Raw genomic sequence first — 24,929 nt, 5'->3', positions numbered from 1 at the left:
ATAATAATCCAGGAGAGGTCAACCACATTAATTGTGCCGTTCTTCAACGGAATTTTTATTCTTCTTCTATCCGGTTTTCTTCAAAGCGAATTTGCTTTTTTCTCAAGTTGGAAACAGCTTAGTTTCTAAAGAATTCCGTTTGACTTAGCGAGACAATACTCGTGTTTCCACAAACGAGTGCAACTGCCATGGTCAGAAAACGCAGTAAGCAACTTGCAAACATTATAAATAGTTCAGAGAACGTTAAGACAAAAAACAACGAGGGAACTATAATGAAACATAGAAATGTTGCAATTAAAAGGAGGAAGGATGTAAAGAAACGTAGAAAACAGTTGGAACAATTATTCGATTCGAGCAGAAATAATCCAGTTTTATAAGAAAGTGACACGTCATTGGAAGAATGAAACCAATATGAAAGGATGAGATGCAGAGAGGACTACTTCGAAACTACAAAAAATGATTACTGGCTTAAACGTGTGAAGTGTAGTTGTTGGTATCACGAGGAATGCTCCAAATATGAGAATTTCTGTGATTTATGTGGGAAGCTGAAGAAAAAAATAACATAAGAATTACTTCCTTCATTTTTAATAGTTTTTATAAGCTACAGTCAAGATTATTTGATCGAGATCGCTAGTAAATAGCTCGCTCTAACCCGGCGATGCGGGTGAGGTCATTTACTTATAGTATTTTTGTTTTTTGCTTGAAAGTGGTAGTATATATTCTAATTTGGCACAAAATATTGTTTGTATATATATTATTTAAAATTATATAATATAAATAATATAATTATAATTACATAATAAGTAATATAATAATAATTGCAATTATATAATATATAATATAATAATTATTATAATTATATAATAAGTAATATAATAATAATTATAATTATATAATAAGTAATATAATAATAATAATAATTATATAATATATAATATAATAATAATTATAATTATATAATGTGTGTGTGTATATATAATTATATAATGTAAATTTAAAATTCCTTAGATTAAATTAGTTAAATTACTTAGACACTGCTGTAATTTGGTTAATGCAATAAAATCCTGGAAAACCACAGCAATACGAGAGTTTTTCCAAAAAGTGGTCAAACTCTGCCAGACAATCCTATTTTAGAATAGCTTTGCAAGGCACGAATAACATCTTTTAAACAGTTTCTTACATGTTCACCGACTGTGCTCTATACAGGGGAGCGTATAGGATCTATGTTTGCGAATTTTTCATTTTCGATGAAGTCTCATTGTCAGACCATTAGTCGGTAGATAAAATGTTTCGAAATGGGATCGGAAAAGTGACCAAATTTGAACGGCCACGAAAGAGTTGCGACCGCGGTTGCGACTTTGCTGCCACATTTAACAGTCTATGGATCGCGGATATTCGCCAGCGGAGGAACTGAAAATGATGATGCAACAGTTCGGATTCGCGTAAGTGGAATAAGTTGAGACTTCGTTCACCGAAACGATTCGCTTCGACGTCGCGTCAACGCGACGCGACGCGACGGTCAGCCGAAGCGCGGAACGGACCTATCCGAGAAATCTATAGTTGGATGCAATTCAAATTCAAGCAAACGGAATTCCCTCGCAACGACGATGCTTGTTGCATCGGTAGAATTAATGGAACGGAGATTCTGCGATTAGAAGTAATTTTTCGGGTGAAAACGCATCGGGGATACGCGTGACGAACGAGATTACTGTAAGCGACTTAAGTGCTTCGATTTTCTGCTAACTCGCGTAGTTGTGCTACGATTCGACTGTTATTAATTTTCTATATGATAAAATATGCGATACTGAAAGTATCGAGCAATCGTGACCGAACTTGAACTTATTCTATAAATTAAAAATACGATTAAATTCGTACAAAGGCACTTTTATATCTTCGACGATCGTGTGGATATAATTCAATTACATTGACTAATGCGTTGATCAAGAGCGCGCTATGGACGATAAAAATGTCAAGGCAATTAGGTTTATACCAATGCGACACGATTTGTTGCGTGATTCAAGAATTCTTGATATCGAATATTGCAAATATTGCAAGTTACTACCTGAAAGGCCAAGAAAAATTCCAAAAAGTAAGGTTAATTAAAATTCCAAGATATATAATATTATTCTTCTGGTACGATTTGTCGTGTAATTCAAGAATTCTTGAAATCGAACACTGCAAATATTGCAAGTTACTACCTGAAAGGCCAAGAAAAATTCCAAAAAGTAAGGCTAATTAAAATCCCAAGATATATAATATTATACTTCTGGTACGATTTGTAGTGTAATTCAAGAATTCTTGAAATCGAACACTGCAAATATTGCAAGTTACTACCTGAAAGGCCAAGAAAAATTCCAAAAAGTAAGGCTAATTAAAATTCCAAGATATATAATATTATACTTCTGGTACGATTTGTAGTGTAATTCAAGAATTCTTGAAATCGAACACTGCAAATATTGCAAGTTACTACGCGAAAGGCCAAGAAAAATTCCAAAAAATAAGGCTAATCAAAACTCCAAGAAATACAACGTTATCCTTCTGGTTGTGTCCTAATCGAGCAACCATCTTCTTCGATGGACCGCAAGATCTCATTGAAAGCCGCATTCGAAATTAAAAACAGCTCCCAGGAACATCGTTCCAATAAACATTTCCCCAACTTGTTGATTTACGAACCGCCTGCTGTCAGCACCACCGACGCGTCTCCACCTCCGACAGCAATTTCTTAAAAATCGGTGCTCGAGTATAGCGAGCGACGCGTCTAGAGTATGCAACCGGTTCAATTTTTACGAGACCGTTCCGTAAAAAGACGATGGCTCGACGTAGGTGAGACATTTTCGCGTAACAGAGTCCAAGCGATTGTTCGTTCTTCGCGCGACGGCGGTGGCATCATCCACGCTCAACACTCTCCGGCGTTGGAACATCAGCGAAGGCGTCAGCGTCAGCGTCAGCGACGGCGTAGGAGTTGCCGGTGATGCTGGTGGTGGTGGTGGTGGTGGTGTCGGCGGTGGTGGTGGTGGTGACGGCGGTGGTGGTGGTGGCGGCGGCATCGGCGGCGGCGTCGATGGTGGGGCGACGAGGCGGCGGTGGTGGCGGCGGCGGTGGCGGTGGCGGTGGCGGGCGGTCGTGGTGGGGGTACGAAATAAGGGTAGTTTTCAGAGGTGGGGGCGGTGGTTCGTCAGTTTCCGGGTTGTTCCGGAGTGAGTTGAGGGCGTCGTGGGGCGTCGGAGGGAGGGCGTGTAGGAGCCGCGGGCCACGACACGACTAAGCGTCGCGACGTCAGTAGAGCGCCGCGCTATCGACCACCGCCACGAGTCATCGTCTTCGTCCTCGTCCTCGTCCTCGTCCACGTCCACGTCCACGTCCACGTCCAGGTCCACGTCTTCGCCGTTGTTGTCTTCCCCAAGCGGTCCACCCTTCCTGGTGTTTCTCGTCAACTTTGATGCCGCGTGGTCCGCGTGATCCGCCTGATATTGTCGCGACCAAGGAGCGACTCTGACGACGCCGAAGACGGAAGACGGTATCGGTCGGTCCGGTCGGTCAGTTTGTCCGAAAGGGAAACCGCGCCGGTGAGAGAGAAGGAGAGAGATAGAGAGAGAAAGAGAGAAAGAGAGAGAGAGAGAGCTCGTGGCCCATCGGAGGATCGAATCGCGGTCTCGATCGGCCGTGGATCGCCACGGATCGACGCGGTCGCGCCACGAGCACGCGAGAGCCCGCGAGAGCCCGCGAGAGCACGCGAGGGCCCACGAGGATCGCACGGCACGGCGCGGCGCATTGCGTGCACGCGTGTACTCCCGCACGCGTGTCCGTCGCCAGCTACCCGCCGCTCGTCACCCGTCAAGGTCGTGCCGGCACAGTGCGTGCGTCTACTACGAATACACATCGTTATATAACCACCATCGTCCGAGCACCGCGAGCCACCCCGTGTGAGACCCAATGACTGTCCATCCAGGGATCACGGGAGACACATGTTCGTTATAAGGTCAGTGCACGATGTCTATCTACTGTGCTCGTAGATCTTGCGAACCGTGTGCCGCGTTGCTTACTTTAGCTGTCGCCTTGGCAAGGCGATCTTGCGACCAAACGTGGACCCCGGAGTGTTGGTTTTTTCGAGACGGTAAAACGGTTCGCTAGAGCCTTTTCGCGCTTCGAACACCGATCGTTTTCCGAACGCGATCGTCGGATCGAAGTTGCGGATAGAAACCGAAGGTTCTGGCTTTTCTGCGGAGCCGCCGACAACAAGTACAGTGGGTGATCCCGATGATTCGTGAAGTCGCGGCACGACAAATTTAGGCTGTGCGATGGATAACGTTTGGGGAACAGTGTTACCGAATCTAGGGAGAAGTGAGACTCTTTCAACTGGAACTTTGACAATCACGCTACTCCGAAATACGACTCTTTGCTCTTACGAAATCGAATTTCGATTTCTTCGATCGACACGTCCCGTTTCGATCGCGCAATGCTGCGGAGTAGAGTAATCTGTAATGTCTCTCTAATCGACGCTCTCGGATTGTCCGCTAAATTGGATCATTTCGGAAGAGGAGATACGATTTATTCGAGTCTTGCGGCTCGTTTTTATAATTGTTGACAATTCGTTACTATAAAAATAAACCGCGAGGCTCGAATAATCGTGTCTCCTCTTCCAAAATTGTCCATTTTTCTGCACAATCCGAGCGTCGATTAGGGAGACATTACTGTAATCTGTAATATGTAGCAATGTGATATCGTTAATTTGTTGTCCCATACGCGTTCGTTCGTCGAAATCAATCATTTTAACGAATGGGAATCTAGAGTCATAACAGATTGTTCCGAGAATCGTTTCAAACTCGAAGAAGTCGTGTTAGAACAAAGTTTTGACGCAGGACAAATTTGATACGCTCCCTCGGCGAGAACTCGTCCGTTAATTCTGCCACGATCGGGACGCGATTCGCGGCATCGGCTGGAAAATTCATTGCACACCGATGTCGCGGTTATATTCGAAAAATCCGAGAAGCCCGAGATATTGTTGTCGCGCGGGAGCAACATTCGACGATCCGTTCGTCGTCGACTTAACGTCCGCGGGTACAGCGACTCGCGCGTCTCTTCGCATATTTTCCAGGTTCGGTGTAAAACTTGTTACGTAATGCTCGCCTATTCGCTTTTCACCTTGCCTGCTTCTGTCCGATTTGAACGTAACAGGTAAAACGATTCGATTTGTCGGCTTTCGACGAAGAAACTATCGGCGGCCGTCAGTCGGTCCACGATAAATCGTTCGGTTTACTATGAATTTTGTTCGGTGACATAACGAGTTTGCCGTCTGTAACGGCGTTTCAGAATCTTGTCGGACATTCGGAGCATTTTACTGGGAAACTGGACCCGCGGTTCTCAAATATTTCACTAAACGGCGGCAACGCGATAATATTGATCGTTATTATATTTATGTTAGTTTTATAGTATATTTTATGTTATTTTAGGATTTGATCGGGGTGTTTCGTTGCGCTATTATTCTTGATTTCTTGGCAAGTATTCCGTCCCGAAATTGTCGATTCTTCCACGTAACAGCAAATTATGGATTTTCTTAGACGATCGACGTTGATCTCCCGAATCTACTTATTCCGTAAATCACCATTTTTACCGATACACCAAAAATGACAACGACGATTAGCAAGTTTTATTACCGGCAACATTCCGAGTTTACACATTTTTATGACTTTCCCGTTTTGCGACAATGAAATCTTTAGAAACCCAGTTCGATTGCCGAATTGTCCAACATCGACTAATTGCTATGTTACATGAGAATTAGAAGAAATGGGGTGTAAATAGATTTCCCCCTTCGATGTTAAACGATCGATCATTTTTGCCTGCTATTTCGATTATTTTCTGCTGCACATGTTTTGATCGTAACCGATCGAGTCGCGGCAATAATTGATTGGAATTACGTTTATTCCCCGTTTGCCCGGGCATCGTCCACTGTTCCTCGCGACGAGACCAGGCGAATAACCAGAAAATATGGCGACTGCTCGCATCGAGGCTAAATTAAAGAGACAGTCCTTGCTTTCGCGTTTCTCTCGCACCTTTTCTCGCTGTCAGCAGCTCTGGTTGATCCGCTTGCTGGACCCCAGCGCGCTGCTAATCGTCCGACAGTGCGAGACTGGTCGCAAATAATAAATATAGACTTTCGCACGAAAGTTGTTCCCTTGACAAATTCAATCGTTTCTCCGGAAACTGTGCGTAGCCGGCGTTATCGAACGCATATACTCGCGATCGAATTAGTTCGTGGGAATTTTTCGGCCTGATTTTCGGCAATGAACGCGCTCGCGCACAATGAAAATCCTGCTTACGTGTGTACGCGCGAGTCCAACGATTCGCGAGCGATCAACAGAAAGCGTATCTTGATGCGGTAATGTGTTAAGTGCTCGCGTCTAAAATGTATCGCGCGCCGTTCTCTGCGCTCGTTGCGCCGAAAACACGTACGCATTAACGAGATGAACGTTCGAATCGGTCGCTCCGAAACGAAACAGCCGGCCGAGTGACGTAACCAGTGTTGTTTTTCACGAGAGAACGCGTAAGGTGCGCGATTTAGGATTTCGCTTAGTCTCACCGGAGACATTAGCGAAACGGGGAATCCCGTGCGGTTGGGGAACCGTCTCGGATCCTCCTGACCTCACGATCAGGATCACGATCACGGCACTAATTCTCACGCTTCGCGGAGATTCGTGAAAAGCGAGACCCTCCGCGACATTTCCGAGTGAACGATGCTCTCGCTCGGCCCTTCGTTTTCTCGGTCCGTTGCCACCGCATAGGACCGCGCGGTCTACGAGACAGCGAAGGGTGCTTTTGGGAGAGATTCCCTGCCCTGCTCGATCAGACGATCCTGGGCGAATCCGCTTCCGTCTTCTGTCGCGCCCCGTCTTCCGTCTTCCGGCGGCGCTGACTCAATCCAGGCCGCTGGATTGTCATAGCTGTACAGGGTGTCCCAAAATTATGGTACTTCCAGGAAATAAGAGGTTCCTGAGGTTATTTGAAGTGACTTTTTCCTTAGCGAAATTGCAATCCGCGGCTTCGTTTACGAGTTATCGATGAAAAACAGTGACCAATGAGAGGCGAGCTTGGTTGGCGCGCGGCGGCCGAGCCAACCAGCGCACGGAGCTGGGTCGCCTAGCGCCGAGCCCCTCATTGGTCAATGTTTTTCATGAATAATTCGTTAACGATGCCTCGGAGAAAATTTTTGTAAAGGACAAAGTTGCTTCGAATCGCCTCAGGAATACCTCATTTCTCGGAAATACCATAATTTTTGGACACCCTGTAGATTGCGAATTTGATGCGTCCATGACAAAGATAAGTAGATCGAGCAGGATGCGATAGGAACTTTTATAGAATTTTATTATTATTATTATTATTATTTTTAACTCATCAATCCTTTGCACCGTGATTCCTTTGATAGTTACGTTGACAAGCATTTCTTCGTTCTTTCGTTCCTAGATTTTGATAATGGATGGGTCAAATTTTCTTTCGATTTGAAAGAAACGAACGGGCAATTTTTATCCGCAGTCTAATTATCATACTTTCTACAGACATTTCTCAGACCTCCGATGAAGAGCTTCTGAAAATTTGGTAATCCGTTTTCGTGGATTACAGAATGTTACCTTGAAACGATTCCATGCAAACTTTGGGAGTATTGATTCCTACGCTCCGAGCATTTTCTGACGACGATCGATCAAATTTAACCATTAGCACTCGGAAGATTTTTTGTATGTAAGTATCTACCAGGCATTCGGACCAAATTTTGCCAAAATTGTGATTCTGTTGTACAAAGTTAAATTACGATAAAAATCATTACGTTGCTGTGAACATTTTATAGGAATGAATGAATCAAGGATTTTGTCTGTTTATTCATGTATTTTACATGATTGCCTTAAAACACATAATTTAATGTCGTCGTATCGGCGACATTCGAATGTAAAGGTGTATTAAATTATTACATTGCATTATATATATTTTCCAAAAGTCTCAACAATTGAAGAGGCTTAGAATTGTTATCGAATGTAATACAATATTAGCTTGCTTTCAGATGAAAAATATGAAATTTTATTTGATTCGAATATCTCTGTAACTGTCTATAAAATTCATAGTTCAACCGTTCTGTTGAAAAATAATAAATGTTTGTAACACGGTCAACTTCGATAGCTCTAACAAGATGAACGACAGCTCTAACATGACGAACGATATCAACGTAATCTTCTTGTGACTGATTAAACGATTTATTGTGCATAAACGAAATCATCGCGCGCGATCCACGCACGACTGTCTGGAACCAGGTTAACGAGGCGAAGGAATATAATCCGAGTGCCGCGAAGTTCTCTCAGCGAAACGAGATTACATATCGAAATCGGCGCGCATCGATCCCCGTCGTTTCCGGTCCGAAGCCAAGTTTCCGGCTGCGCGGAGATTTCGTCGCGACGAAGGAGACAAGGAAGGGCCGGCTGCTCGCAATTACCACGGCAGGAGTTAATGAAATTAGAAAAAATCTACTTCTCCCGATTAAAAGTTCAATCTGAATTAAAAGGATTCTGAACTTGCCAAGCTTGAATGGTTGCCAGTGTTTCCGGTCTCTCTGGGTTATCCAATCGGGATATATAGTTTAGAGCCAGCGTATATTACAGGATCGAGCTATATATATATGTCTCTAGTTTAGCAAGTTGGACGCGGCCGAAAACCGAAAGCCGAAAGTCGAAAGCCAAAAGCCAAGAGCCGAAAGCCGAAAGCCGAAAGCCGAAAGACGAAAGTGGAAAGTGGAAAGCGCGCGGTTCAAGAGGTGGGCGAAGAGGGCGGCAGGGGGCTGAAAGGAAGAGGAGAGCAGGCGAACCTTTCATCGCATTGAATTTCAAATGGTCGTATCTCTCGGAAGAAATTGGCACCGATCCAATCGTGATTCCACGCTTACCTGCTTGCACTCCCTCTGTTTCCTAGATTTTCCTCCTACGTTTTTTCTCCCTCCCTTTCCCGCCGCTCCGCCGCCCCGCCCCCCCCAACCTCCGCGCCACTCTTTATTCTTGCTCTTTATATTCGTGCTCGTAATCATGTCGTATATCGGGGACGAGCAGAGAAGTGGGTCGTTAGAAGCCGCGAGGCAGCGAGCGAAAAAGGCTACGCAGAGTTTCGGCTGCCTTGGCACTCTTGTCATCCTGAAGCTCGCGATTCGAGTGTCACGCTTGCAGTGACAGTGACAGCAAGCCTCCTTCGAAAACAGCCCTGCCGATCGTTGCGCGTTGTCGCTTTCTTAAGCATTTTGACGGAACCTGTTAGTTTTTAAATTTCTTTCTTTAAGTAGATCGGATATACAGAGTGTCCGATAATTATGGTACTTCCGGGAAATGAGAGATTCCTGGGGTTATTCGAAGCAACTTTCTCCTTTGCAAACATTTTCTCCGAGGCATCGTTTACGAGTTATCAATGAAAAACAATGACCAATGAGAGGCGAGCTCGGCTGGCGCGAAGCAGCCCAGCCAACGTGCGCGCGAAGCCCAGTTCCGCTCATTGACTCAGCCACCTAGTGCCAGACGAGCTCGTACCTCATTGGTCATTGTGTTTCGTTAATAACTTGTAAACGATGCCTCGGAGAAAATTTTTGTAAAGGAAAAAGTTACTTCGAATCACCTTAGGAACCTCGCATTTCTCGGAAATACTTATAAAATACTCTTCTCAAAAAAATGTCTTACTAGCTGTACCATTGCAGCCATCTCGGTAATTTGAACCCTGGAAAGTCGGTAGCTTTTCCATCGATGCGAATGTATTGTAGAAACGTAATTAAAACACAGTATTATCTACCTAATAATGGAAGAGATTTATCGAAGTTTTCAGTGTACGTATGAGATAGCAGTAAATCTGTTAAAGATTCGTTCGAGATATCTGATCTTCTATCTGATTTTTTGAAGATATCAAAAACTGCGAAACCGATGTTTCGGGAAAAACCCGTTTAATGCTTTCCCTATCGTATACTTCGAACATTTACAGGCTGTCCCAAAATTATTGTACAAGCGTGAAATAAGGGGTTCCTGAGGTTGTTCGAAGTAACTTTTTCCTTAGCGAAAATGCAATCCGCGGCTTCGTTTACGAGTTATCGATGAAAAACGGTGACCAATGAGAGGCGAGATTAGCTGATTCGAGGCGGCGGAGCCAATGAGCGGAACTGGGCTTCGACAGCTCGTTGGCTCGGCCGCTTCGCGGCAGCTGATTCTCGTCTCTCATTGGTCACTGTTTTTCGTTAATAACTCGTAAACGAAGCCGCGGTTTGCATTTTCGCTAAGGAAAAAGTTACTTCGAATGACCTCAAGAATCTCATTTCACGCTTGTACAGTAATTTTGGGACACCCTGTACAACTGTGTTATTTTTACAATTGTTCGATAACTCGTCTTCTCGATACGATCTTTCGAGCTCCCAAACAAGCTCTTCGATCGCATCGATACAGATCTTACGAACCAGAAATTATTAATTTCGAAAGTATCACAGTTATGAACAGTTTTGCCAGGATCCCTCGAGAGGGCTTCAATGTCCCTTTTTATTATAACTTGAGCAATACGTATGATCTCTACGAATGTTTAAAATCGATTTAAGCAAAACAAGAAAGTGGATTTCTTGAAGTTGGCGAACAAGATTCCCCTAAAAATCTGATTTATCGTAGTCGCCGGTGCATCGTCGGATTCAATTGTTCGATCTCGTGAACAATAGGCACCAATTGCTGTCAACGGTATTCCCAGTGACTTTTGCGGCCCGTCGCGTCGTAAATATTCTGGTAATAATCGATGCGTTCGAAGGTAGTGCCTCGATGCCCGCCAAAATCTGCTTCGCACGCAGCACGCGGCACGCATCTTCGCCGCAGCAGGTTATATTTTTCACAGGGATTGACGTTTACTCGACGCGCTCTTCGTTATTTATCTGTAGTTTCGGCAAACGGGGGTCCACACGGATAACAAGGACGGCGGTCAACAAATTTTCTGTGATCTTTTCGAAGCGTTTGCTGCGAGAAAATATGTTTGAAGCAGCGTAAAGGACGGAATTCGAATATCTTCGCTGAAATACCGAACTTGATCGCAAGCTTTATTCTGCGGAAACTTTCGCTATCGAGTAATAAATATTTCTTTTATCTGGCATTGCTAACAAATGCTAACAGAAAGCAACATGGAACGAACGTTTTCAGACCCAGGATTTTAAGGATTTCATAAGTTATCGCAGCTGGTTCTGGAAAATACAGTAATGTCTCCCTTACTGACGCTCAGATTGTCCACTAAATTGGATAATTTGGGAAGAGGAGACACGATTATTCGAGCCTTGCGGCTCGTTTTTATAATTGTGGACAATTTGTAACTATAAAAATAAACCGCAAGGCTCGAATAATCGTATCTCCTCTTCCCAAATCGTCCATTTTTGTGCGCAATCTGGGCGTCAATTAGAGAGACATTACTGTATTAACGCGACCATCGACCGCTACAAATATGAGATAACTGATGAGCAGATCGTGGATTTACATGCGATGGGAAGTGTTTCGAGTCAATTGCGAAGAATGATAAAGCGAAAAATACGTGTTGCTGCTTTCAATAGTTTTCGCGTGAGAAAAATAAAGAAAGATTCTTCGATACATTTTTCTGTTGCAAGCACACATTCGTTCATAGGTACAATAGGGTGATGCGATGGCATACCAGCGGCGCAAATTACGAACTACAATGCGCATTGAAATATCGACGAAAGTCCCAGGGATTTACCATCGACGCTTATTCGTCGCAGCATCCGAACGGCGACTCCGCGGATAAAGAAAATAGTAGGTGGTTTTGTTTCGGTACTGAAATTCCGGGTTCGGTAAACCTGTCGGTGCGATACGTTCCCGTGATGTACGAATTCCCTTCATTGATTTTTACAACGTAGAAGCCGCGTCGTAAAATTCCGCGAGGAATGTAAAGTAACGTGACATTCGCCCTTTATGCCCGACCGTGTTCCGCGCTCCTACACTCGTACAACCGCGCGTCATTCATGCCGGTACGTTCTCACCGAATTGAAACTTCGCTATTCGTTGCCCGCGCGCGCGCGCGCGTAAAACAACCACGGGAATCATGACATTCCTACCGTTTTCGAAACAACTTCCAACTATCCGAGATATCGTTAATGTTAAAAATTTTTTGGTTCGTCCCGGTCGTCGATATACAGGGTGTCCCAAAATTATGTTACTTTCGGGTAATACAGTAATGTCTCTCTAATCGACGCTCGGATTGTCCACAAAATTGGACAATATGGGAAGAGGAGATACGATTATTCGAGCCTTGCGACTCATTTTTATAGTTACCGATTGTCAACAATTATAAAAACTAGGTGCAGCGCTCGGACAATCGTATCTCCTCTTCCCAAATTGTCTATCTCCGTGGACAATCCGAGCGTCAATTAGGGAGACATTACTGTACTCTTCGTTTTCCTCGTGCCTTTACGCTACGACAACGAGTCACACCGGCGACGAAGACTTCGCGAACGGTCTACTAAACAAGAATATCATTTATTTCTCCTAAATCAATCGAAAGCTTGACTGTTGTTCCGCTATAGGAATCTAGGAACGAAAGTAAACGAACAGATTGAAGAAACAGAAATTGTCTCTGGTTCTATCAAAAAGATCACGGAGAACGAAGTAGCGCGAATCACTGTGAAAGAAACACAGTGTTATGATCGATCGGTGATAGGAACTAAATTACGTTCGCAAATAATTAAACGAATGACGGAATACAGTAATGTCTCCCTTACCGACGCTCAGATTGTGTACAGAAATGACAATTTGGGAAGAGGAGATACGATTATTCGAACCTTGCGACTCATTTTTATAGTTACCGATTGTCAACAATTATAAAAACTAGGTGCAGCGCTCGGACAATCGTATCTCCTCTTCCCAAATTGTTCATTTTTGTGCACGATCCGAGCGTCGGTTAGGGAGACATTACTGTAAGAGGTTCCCGAGATTATTTGAAGTAACTTTTACCTTAGCGAAAATTCAATCCCCGGCTTCGCATGAAATACAGTGATCAATGAGAGGCAAGCTCATCTCTTATTTGTCATTTCCATTGATAACTCGTTAACGGTGCCGCGGAGAAAATTTTTGTAAAGGAAGAAAGTTGCTTCGAATGCCATCAGAAATCTCTCGTTTCCCGGAAGTAACATAATTTTGGGACACCCTATATATCGTTTTCAACATCTTCGATTATATTGTTCTGCCGAAATTTTCTCTCGATTTTTCGCTCTCGTGAACGCCAATAGCTAGTGCAATATTTTATTCACCATTTTAATCGTTGACAAAACTCTAAATACTAATCGACGAGCAGTCAACTGTGATTGTTATTATTATACATTATATTATTATATAATACATAATAATATATTTATATATTATATTGCGAAGATTGTTATTTCGCAAACGCATTATTTAACGTTCGGTTGAGAAAACGGCAGGATCGTACACGCATGTACATACAGTGTGTTCCAGAAATGTCTTCTAATCTGGAAATAGGAGGTTCCTAAGGTCATTCGAAGTAACTTTTTCCTTAGCGAAAATTCAATCCGTGGCTTTGTTTACGAGTTATTAACGAAAAACACAGACCAATGAAAGGCGAGCTCGACTGGCGCGAGGCGGGCCAGCCAACTAGCGAGCGAAGCCCAGTTCCGCTGATTGGCTCGCGTCAACTGATCTCGTCTCGCATTAGTCAGCGTGTTTCGCTAACAACTCGTAAACGAAGCGGCGGATTGCATTTTCGCTAAGGAAAAAGTTACTTCGAACGACCTCGGGAACCCGTCATTTCCAGATTGCGACACAATTTTGGGATACCACCCTGTGCAGCGTGAAGCTAAACATGTAGTACTATCGCAGCAGCGAACCCGAGCACTCGATCCTCGTTTTATGTGCTGAATAGGCGAAGAAAATTCGCGAATCCTCTGTTCTATCCATGCACGATATAAAGGGGATTCTTTAATAGAATGAAGCCGAGGAACTGAAAGAGGTTAATAGCACGAAGGACCGAATACCCTGACGGAGCATTTACCCTTGCCTGTTCGAATACATAATTCCGCTACTTCGGAGCTTATTTTCCAAATGTCGGTCAACGATCGCTCCGAGTACCATTGGATTCGATAATAAGGTTGTTCACAGTAACCGGCCATTATATTCCAATACCCAATAATATCCCCGTCCTTTCTCCGGCGTTTCTGGACTCGGATCGATGCCGAAGCGCGGTGGTCCTTCGTTGGAGCCGTTTCGCTCGATATTCCGAAAAATAAGGTATTCGCGTCGGGCCATTGGAATATAATCATTATGAAAGCCGGCGATGCGATAAGCGGAAAGTTAAGCATTTAATCGTTGGCCGATGACACTGTTATCATCGTGCAAGTGGAAATGTATGCACCGCCGGGCCGCGCCGCGCCACGCCGTAATCGTTAAAAACGCGTAATTAACGAATGCTGTATTTACGGGCGAATATTTGCGTGTCTTGTCTACGCCGTGGTGAAATTTTCGGAACGACATTACGGATTTAACGCCATCGCTATACCCCGTGTTAACGAAAAATTATCAGCATTATGGGACGCGACATTTTTACGACAGTCGTCGAGGCTGGATGACAATGAACCACGTTGCTGCGGCCGCAATTAGTTTTCAATTCAGAAATTCAATTATACGAAAAAACCAGTTGCAAACGGTAAGCCATTCCGTGGAACAATCTGTTCGATGCTTTGTTGCGGTTCCGGTGCAACGATACACGCGTCTTGCATTGTGTACACCGCCTACGGTTTTATTATTTTATTGCATTAAAATAAAAATTTTGCATTAAACTAAAAATTTTTATTGCATAAAATAAATATTATAAAATAATAATATGAATATAATAAGAATAAATAATAAGCAATGTTTATTACAACATTGTCTACTATAACAATGTTTATTATAACATATTAAATAGCGAAAGGTATTTTTTAAATTTTCGTTATAGACTCGGATAGAAAAGTTAAAAAACGAAAGCTTTTTTACTCTTTTTTGTCATTCCAAATAATAACAAAATTGAAAGAAAAAACATTTCGGTCATTGTCCAGTAACTATACTACTACCCGTTGTCATCTAAACAAAAATTCAAGTAATTTAGTACACTTTTAAAAAAGTTATTGCGTTTCAAGAGGTATGCGAATAGTTTCTTTTTATCCATTGTATATTTGAACGTAGAGAAAACGGGAATTCCATGCGGAGGAACTTGACGGTATCCCTCTAAGAATTAACCATTTGCACTCGAGAAGAAGACTATTTTAACTGCGAATGTAAAATAATTTTTCTGACTTATAATATTTTTATTTTATATGACAAAGTGCATTTTATGCATGTGAAATTGACTCTTGCGACTCGCGCAACAGTTACGCTCTTAACAATTTTTTCAATCTAAACTTTGTTGATATAAGAATTATCTTAGAACGTGATGTAACAAATTTCAACGGGGTGCCTCAGAGTCACCACTCGAGTGCAAAGGATCAAGAATCGACGGTTGCGCAGCCTGCATTATTGTTTCCGTTCGAAAACTCGCGACGCCTCACGATTTCGATCGTATTTACGTTCGAGCGGGCAGGTTCCTGTTTACCTGTTTACGTCCCGCGTCGTAGGGATCCCGTTGTAAATCAAATTCCGGCGCCGCGCCGGTTCCGGGCATTGTTCGATACCAGTGTTTAAAGCGAGCCGCGCCGGGTCCGGTTACCGGACCACTTCGCACTTGTTCGAGCAGGTCAGATTTTCCGCACTTTAGTTCCCACAATAAAGTCGGTTTACTGCGGCTCGTCGAGACGGCCGCGGCGCGGCATCGCATCGCCTCCCAATTGTTGATCCGTGGTGATCGCCGATCGTAAACGGTCCCCTCGTCCTCGTCCCCGGCGAGCCATGGGCCGAACCAACCGCGGGGACCGGCAACCGAGCTCTTTCCGCAATCGCTGTTTCAACAGCTCCCGCCCACCTTTTTCACAGAACTTTTGCTAATCCGCACTTGACTCAATCAAATACGATTTTAATCCGCTTACATTACTTAGTATCCGATATACAGGGTGTCCCAATATTATAGTACTTCCGGGAAATTAGAGATAACCGAGATCATTCGAAGCAACTTTTTCCTTTAGAAAAATTTTCTCCGAGGCATCGTTAACGAGTTATTAACGAAAAACACTGACCCAATGAGAGGCGAGCTCGGGTAGCGCGAAGCGGCCCAGCCAACGAGCGCACGAAGCCTAGTTCCGCTCATTGGCTCGTGTCAAACGAGCTCGTCCCTCATTGGTCACTGTTTTTCGTTAATAACTCGTAAACGATGCCTCGGAGAAAATTTTTGTAAAAGAGAAAGTTGTTTCTAATCACTTCGGAGATTCCTAATTTTCCGGAAATACCATAATTTTAGGACTTGTATACATTTCGCCCTGTATACTTGGGCGATCAAAATACTTTGATATATGCTCGGACTTGAAAATGAATTCTTACGCATGCGAATGTTGAAGAAACAATTAATGCGGTTATTAATCAATGCAATTCTCCGATTTTAATTTGTTTGAATCGAACACTTTAATTCCATAGAAGCTCTCGGATCGTCGGTGTGGCAATTCAAGCGTCAAAGGAGGAGCTTCGTTCGTCTTCGATACGTTTCGAACGTGTACAGTAATGTCTCCCTAATTGACGCTTAGATTGTGCAGAAAGGTGGACAATTTGAGAACAGCAGATACGATTATTCCGGCTTTGCACCATGTTTTTATAATCGTTGACATCGGTAATTATAAAAACGAGTCGCAAGGCTCGAATTCGCAAGGCTTCTCATCCCAAATTGTCCATTTTTTGTGGACAATTTGGGAAGAGAAAATACGATTATTCGAGCCTTGCGGCTCGTTTTTATAATTGTGGACAATTTATAACTATAAAAATAAACCGCAAGGCTCGAATAATCGTATCTCCTCTTCCAAAATTGTCCATTTTTGTGGACAATCTGAGCGTCAATTAGAGAGACAATACTGTATACCTAATTCGTAAAGTGCAACAGTGAGAATATCTTGACACGCAGTAATCTCGACACGCAGTAATCGAAACATCCGCAGTATTTGACTCGCAGTAATGGATACACAACCGCGGTAATATATGCACGCGTATGGTTTCTTTGCATCACGCTTTTCAATGAAATTCATACTATCAGAGATTCAATATTTCGAGAAAAGTTAATATTTGGGTTATAGAATAATAGGTGTAGTTCGAGTTGTCAATTCATTGGCGTAAAAGGTCGCTAATTTAGAGAAAGAGAACTGACTAACTAACTGACGCTCAGATTGCGCTCGAAAATGGAAACTTCGGGAAGAGGAGAGACGATTATTCGAGCCTTGCGGTTTATTTTTATAGTTATAAATTGTCCACAATTGTAAAAATGAGCCACATGGCTCGAATAATCGTATCTCCTATTCCCAAATTGTCTATCTCCGTGGACAATCCGAGCGTCAATTAGGGAGACATTACTGTACTCTTCGTTTTCCTCGTGCCTTTACGCTACGACAACGAGTCACACCGGCGACGAAGACTTCGCGAACGGTCTACTAAACAAGAATATCATTTATTTCTCCTAAATCAATCGAAAGCTTGACTGTTGTTCCGCTATAGGAATCTAGGAACGAAAGTAAACGAACAGATTGAAGAAACAGAAATTGTCTCTGGTTCTATCAAAAAGATCACGGAGAACGAAGTAGCGCGAATCACTGTGAAAGAAACACAGTGTAATGATCGATCGGAGATAGGAACTAAATAACGTTCGCAAATAATTAAACGAATGACGGAATACAGTAATGTCTCCCTTACCGACGCTCAGATCGTGTACAGAAATGAACAATTTGGGAAGAGGAGATACGATTATTCGAACCCTGCGACTCGTTTTTATAGTTACCGATTGTCAACAATTATAAAAACTAGGTGCAGCGCTCGGACAATCGTATCTCCTCTTCCCAAATTGTTCATTTTTCTGCACGATCTGAGCGTCAGTTAGGATGACATTACTGTAAGAGGTTTCTCGAGATTATTTGAAGTAACTTTTACCTTAGCGAAAATTCAATCCCCGGCTTTGCATGAAATACAGTGATCAATGAGAGGCGAGCTCGGCTCTCATTTGACAGTGTTTTCCACTGATAATTCGTTAACGATGCTGCGGAGAAAATTTTTGTAAAGGAGAAGGTTACTTCGAATCACCTCAGGAATTCCTCATTTCCCGGGAATACCATAATTTTGGGACATACTGTATAATTCGCAATACTACGTTGGTAACCATCGCCAAACGCATAAAATCAGGTACCACATAGATACAGATAACAAGCCATTATAATTGTTGGCAATCGACAGCCATAAAAAACGAGCAACAAGGCTCGAACAATCTTCTCTTCGAAATGCGTCCATTTTTTTTGTGCACAATCCGAGTGTCGGTTAGGGAGACATTACCGTTTTATCAACTCGACTTGCATACGATGGCCGACGCAGCGTCGTCGTCCAAACACGATGGTGTTCGAGAGGGTTAACGGAAATAGGCGGAGAAATGTGACTGGATCTATGGTACGTAGAACTTGTAGCGGATCTCTGGGTGGCCACGCGATTGTAAATTCCGATGTCGCGAGGGACGGCCGTGACCGTGGCGTCGGAGGGGCGGGAGGGGTTCGAGCGCAAATAGATCCGACAAATATCGAAAAAGTGCTGGCCAGAATGCTTTCACGAACTGTCTTTTCTCAAACAATGGGGCATTCTTTCTCGGCGGCGGTCAGTTTTGCACTGGGAAAATGTACAGGTAGCTCGGGGAGGCTGGAGACCTTCGAGGAACGACGGGAAGGTGGCCAATTGCCGGCGCGGCGCGGCGCGGCGCGTCGTGTCGGGGTCGGGACTCGGAACTCGGAGTAGCGTTAGAAAGTTCATCGTGGCCCGCTGTTTGCTTTAACGCCTTGGCGACTCGTCCGCAGTTATCTAAACGAACGGAAAGCCACTCACGAGGGCACCTGTGGAGCTCTCGGCCGTTGCTTTTGTTCTTCCAGCATCTGTCTTTCCCCTTCTCTCCCCTGCACCCGCACCTCTTCCTCTATTTCTCTATTTCTATATCGCTCTGTCTTTCTCTCTCTCTCTCTCTCTCTCTCTCTCTCTCTCCGGAGGGTCCACGATGACGCTCTGTTTCTTCTGCCTACCTGTTGTGTTACTTACACCTCGGCGGCCGATCATTCGGGACCGAATGGGACGGAATGGGACGGGACGGGACACGGGTCACTTTAAAGAGATTAGCACATTTTTGGACCGGTGGATCCCGGACGCCTAGGAGCTCGGCCTCTCGCGGCCACGTGAAAATTACGACGCGTCACCGTTCCAACGCCAACGTGAGAAAATTACAGGGCCGCCGCGGCGGCAGGTTTTCAGGAAATCTCTCTCTCGAACTTCTCTGCCCGCTCGAGTTGCCGCGCCAATGACGTACTAATTTTCAGTCCTTGAACCGAACTCCGACTTTGGCCTCCGCGTTACTCTCGACGCGGGGACCGATGCCGGGGACCAGTTCCTCGATTTTAAGAGCTCCGCCTTGCGCGACCACCGGAGAACCTCATTTTCCGTCGAACACGACGCCGTGTCCCTATCCTGTCGAGAGAGGATCACCTCGAGTCGAGTCGCCCGAAGGTGAACTTCCGAAGAATTCGGTGAATTTTTTCTGCATTTTATTCGACAACGTAGCCAAGAACGTACGAACACGTACGAAAATGTTATTTGCGAATCCTTGCGGATGAACTTCGACGATCGAGTCAATTTACGATCGTTCATTGCACGCACGTCGATCTGGCTTTTCTTTCGGCAGAGAAATGTCGAACGTTGTCGTGCGTACCATGTAGATTAATAGGAAAGTACGTGAACTCGCACGGTGTTCTACGCGTTAATATCTTGTATCGGCTTCGCGAGAATCATAGGCTCGCCGAGATTGATACACGAAGTAAATTGTTCCCATTCCGCGCTCTCCCTCCTCCCCCCCCATTTGCATAACATCGTTAGCATAGAAAGCGGGCGACAGTTCTTGAATATTTATTATCGGAAAACGCTATGAATTACATGCCTCCGGTCTCTCTCTGTGTGTGCGCGTATTCTACGAATCCATGCGAGTTTTTTTTTTCGCTGCTCCCTCGACTAATTTATAGCTATCCGGGCTAGTTTTAATCGACTGTTTTCGAATTCGTCCATTCGACGAAATTATTTGGATTTTTAGTACAGAATTTCGCATTAACATCGCGGCTTATCATTGCGATAGACTGCGGATTTCGTATGCAATGAACAGAAAAATTATATATAAATTTAATTATAAATATAATTATATAATAGTATAAATTTAATTATAAATATAATTATATAATAGTATAAATTATAATTATAATAATATAACAATATATTATTATAATTATAATGTAAAATAATATAACAATTTTATTGTTATATTATTATAATTATATATATATATATACATATATATTATTATATTATAATAATATAATTATATAAATTGACTTAATTAAGAAAATTTACATATAAATATAAATTGATAGCTGAAATTTCAAATAAACCGCGAGGCTAGGCGAGACGCGACGAATACCGACGCATTAGGCTCGATTTATATAAAAATGTCGAAGAATGGAGTTTTTATTTTACACGAAAATGTTTCCGACAACGTTGCAATTATCTGCAGCAGGTCCTAAAATTGTCAGCTATTTGCAGCTGACCTAATAAAGGTGGTCGACGGTTAATACTTCAGTTGATCATGTTAAAGGGCAAAGTTGGATCTTCTTGGCTTTCGCGGTGTTTTCGTCGTAATGCAAAGCAACGCATAATTTTCCATTGCTACGCGTACCGTTTCGGTTTTACGGAAGCTTTGCCATTACTACCGCGAGTATCGCGAATGTTAGAAATTCGCGGAAATACGAACACTGGCCCGCGAATTCGAAAAACACGCAATCTCAACTATATTGGCCCGCATATACATACATACCAGGCAACGAAAAGATAGCGCGCTACGCAATGCCATTCATTTTCATGAACGTGTGTGGTTTATAGTTTCTCGAATTTGGGCGCCGACATCCAGGAGGCATTCTCGAAGATTTACTTTCTAGTTGTTCACGTTTCTTTATGTTCAATTTCACGTTTTAACCCTTTGCACTGGAAGCCGTTTCAACTGTGACTCTAAAATCATTTTTCTGTCTTACAGTACTTCCATTTTGTACGACAAAGTGCATTTTATGCATACGAAATCGAGTCTCGCGATTCATACAACAGTTACAGTTTTAACCCTTTGCACTCGAGACTATTTTAATTCCGTAACGAAGACATTCATAACCTTGATATAACCGACAGTATTATCCATTTTTATTATTATAATATATATATAATGCATTATATAATAAAAATGGATAATACTGTCGGTTGAAACAAATGTCTTCGTTACGGAATTAAAATAGTCTCGAGTGCAAAGGGTTATATTAATATTATTAATATAATTATTAATATTAATTAATAGTTATATTAATATTATTAATATAACCCTTTATTTTAAATTTATATATATATATATATATATATATATATATATATATATATATTAATATATTAAATTAATATATATATATATATTAATATATTAAATTAATATATTATAGACATATTAATATATTAATATGACAATTTATCGGATACAAATTTAACAATGCGAAAATTCTTTTGAAAATAGTGCGGCGATTTTCAGCGTCGTCCCGGAGTCGCCACTCGAGTGTAAAGGGTTAATAATGTTTAATATTTAAATTTCGATGATATAAACATGATCTTGGAACGTGATGTAACAATTTTAGTGGTGTCTCGGAGTGCAAAAGATTAAATGAAAATTTGCACAAACCAATCTTTTGTTTCCTTTGTCCGTTTAATTCGTATTTAACACAATCAACGATCCTTGCTATAAAATTTATAAACAATAATACGAATATTAATAATAGAAAAATTCTAGGATACTACAGATATTTTAGAAATATAGTATGCCACCTCTTCGACGAACCGAGTTTCAATTATTTTCTAACACGATGAAATGAAACAATATTTTTCAGTAACAAAGATATTAAGACCAAAAAAACGGTTGATTAGTTTTGTCAAAGTGTCTAAGCATACGAAAGAATGTAATACGCTAGACTAATAATAAGATTGCAAGATATATCTAACGATAACATGCAAGAGCTCGTAAAATTTGGTTTTCGTTGGGAACAGCTCGACTCGAAAAAACGTACGGTGGTCGGTGCAGGACGACGTTCCCTCCCTGCTACAGCAATGTCTTCCTTACTGACGCTCAGATTGACCACAAAAATGGACAATTTGGGAAGAGGAGATACGGTAATTCAAGCCTTGCGGCTCGTTTTTACAATTGTGGACAATTTATAACTATAAAAATAAACCGCAAGGCTCGAATAATCGTCTCTCCCCTTCCCAAATTGTCCATTTTTGTGGACAATTTGAGCATCAATTAGAGAGACATTACTGTAACTTGCTCGGAGGTACAGTGAATTCTCTCCAATTGTCTCTCACCTCGTAAACAAAAATGGACAATTTGGGAAGTTGGGAGACGATTATTCGAGCCTCGCGGCTCGTTTTTATAGTTGTCGGCAATCGGCGACTATGAAACAAGACTCGAATAATCGTATCTCCTCTTCTCAAATTGTCCATTTTTGTGCGCAATCTGGGCGTCAATTAGAGAGACATTACTGTATCCCCCCGAAAAAGTATTTTTCCTAGAGACTCGGCGTAATCGTAAGACGCGAAAGTCTGTTGTCCCGGTTAAATTTCCTTACAGTAGTCGTAGCCGAACTTTTCGGCGAAGCAGAAGATGACAAAGAACTGTACCGTTCGCGAAAAGTGGGTCGAGAGTGTCGGGAGTCGGCGAGGCTGAGCTCTCGGTGTTCGCGTTCGGTTCCCGCTAATTGAGCGAACGCAGCCGGCCGGGTCGACTGCGGTCACTAATTCGATCTACTAATCGTGCCGTGTTTAACGTTGATCCGTTTACCAGGAAAGAGAGAAGCGTAGAAAGAGAGCGAGAGCGAGAGAAAAAGAGAAAGAGAGAGAGAGAGAGAGAGAGAGAGATAGGGTGAGGCGAAGGGAGAGGGGAAAGGAGAAAACTGATAGCGGATCTCGCGATGCGGCGATTTTTCGTTGGCCGGTCCCCGCGAAGTTCTCGACCGAGACCAAGTTATAAATTCGCCCCTCGGGAAAACAACTGGCAACAACTGTGGTGCGCGAGCGAGCGGGCGAGCGGAGGAGCGAGCGAGCGAGCGAGCAACCAACCCTGCCGCGTCATCCTCATCCTCATCCTCCGAAACTCGGCCCGGTTACCACGAACCTGGGAGAGTTCGTAAATGCATCCATGCACACGTATTTTATGGCCAGCTTTCTCGGTTTTCCGTCTCTCTCTCCCGTTGATTTCTCTTGCGAGCAACTCCCTCTCGCGTCCTCCGCCCCCGTCCGTCCCGTTTTCTCTCCTTCTATTGAAACTCACCGATACCACCACCGTTATCAGGAATAATAGGAGCGCGGCCGAGCGTCGTACACACCGGGATATTTTCGCAGGATGGATTCTTTTTGAAAATACTTAAAACTTCGGCGATTTGTCGTCCGTGCTCGAGTCGAACTCGATAAACCGCTAGGATCCATCGCGTCGTGTTACCGCCGCGACGCGACGCGACGACCAGACTTAGAAAAAGAGCAACGCGAGCAGGAAACGAAATGGCCAATCGATGCAGAGTCCCTTGTCGTACCCGAACAGATAAAGAAAAAGACGTTGCAGACGGGGCGGGGGAGGGAGAGCGGCGAGGACGGACGAACTGCCGGAGAGAGACGGCGAGAGAGAAACGGCCGATACGAGGAGAAGGAAGAACAAGCTGAGCCGTTCGCGAAATGAGATAGAGGGGCCGAAGGAGAGGGCCGGAGAGAATAAGAGTAAGAGGGATTAAGAGAGAGAGAGAGAGAGAGAGAGAGAGAGAGAGAGAGGGAGAGAGGAAGAGAAAGGAGTCGTGGAAGAACTTAATCACATAAAATCCTTAAAGTTCGCCCCGGTGCGACGCGATGCACTTTGATCGTAGAATTTATGTCCGGGGTGCAATGTACCACCATTATATTCTGTGCTCGTCGGTGCGTGCCGTGGAAAAATTCATCGCGGAGACGCGGAGGCGGATTCGGTTTCCCCATTGATCGGCACGGTAGGTTGGGAGACACGAAAAGAGAGTTGTTTCCTCTCTCCGTTCGTCATAAGAAAATATTATTCTACCGAGAAAAAGTCGGTGCCGCCGCGAGCCGAGGATTCCGGGCGAACGCGAGACCCGAGTACGAGGATTTTTAGGAGATTTCCTGTAGGATTTCTCCGGGATTCCTGTAGGATTTCTCCGAGATTCCTGTAGGATTTCTGCAACGTGCGAACCGCCGCGACGCGACAGGCTCGGCTAGACCACTCGTTTTTAGACTGCTTCGTGAACATCGGGCCGGGCCGGGTCGGGCCGGGCGCGGCAACTCTTCCGACAAATAATATCAACTCGCATTTCGTAGAATTCGAAAGGATCATTCGAACGTTGATTACCCGAGCCTTTCTTATCCTATCCTATCTCTCTAATCGACGCTCAGATTGTCCACAAAAATGGACAATTTGGGAAAAGGAGACGCGATTATTCGAGCCTTGCGGTTCGTTTTCGTGGTTACGAATTGTCAAGAAATATAAAAACGAACTGTGAGGCTTGAATAATCGTATCTCCTCTTCCCAAATTGTCCATTTTTGTGCGCAAACTGAGCGTCAATTAGGGAGACATTACTGTACTCGAAATCCACCGTCGTCGGATACAAATGTTTCGTTTCGCTATTATCAAC

General features: G+C 43.4%; 1 protein-coding gene across 1 annotated transcript in view; it reads left to right on the top strand.

Moving 5' to 3' along the window:
• Positions 1 to 3,249: 3,249 nt before the first annotated feature.
• Positions 3,250 to 24,929, top strand: part of LOC117221706 (fibroblast growth factor 18) — a 207,484-nt gene continuing 185,804 nt past the window's right edge. The window contains exon 1 of the mRNA XM_033472875.2: positions 3,250 to 3,979. Coding sequence (XP_033328766.1) covers positions 3,966 to 3,979 — 14 coding nt within the window. The 5' untranslated portion in view covers positions 3,250 to 3,965. The remainder of the gene's footprint in view (positions 3,980 to 24,929) is intronic.

This window comes from Megalopta genalis, chromosome 7, assembly GCF_051020955.1.
Source record: "Megalopta genalis isolate 19385.01 chromosome 7, iyMegGena1_principal, whole genome shotgun sequence".
Taxonomy (NCBI): Eukaryota; Metazoa; Arthropoda; class Insecta; order Hymenoptera; family Halictidae; genus Megalopta; species Megalopta genalis.
The sequence above is the reverse complement of the archived record's forward strand: the minus strand, read 5'-3'. Positions and strand labels throughout refer to the sequence as shown.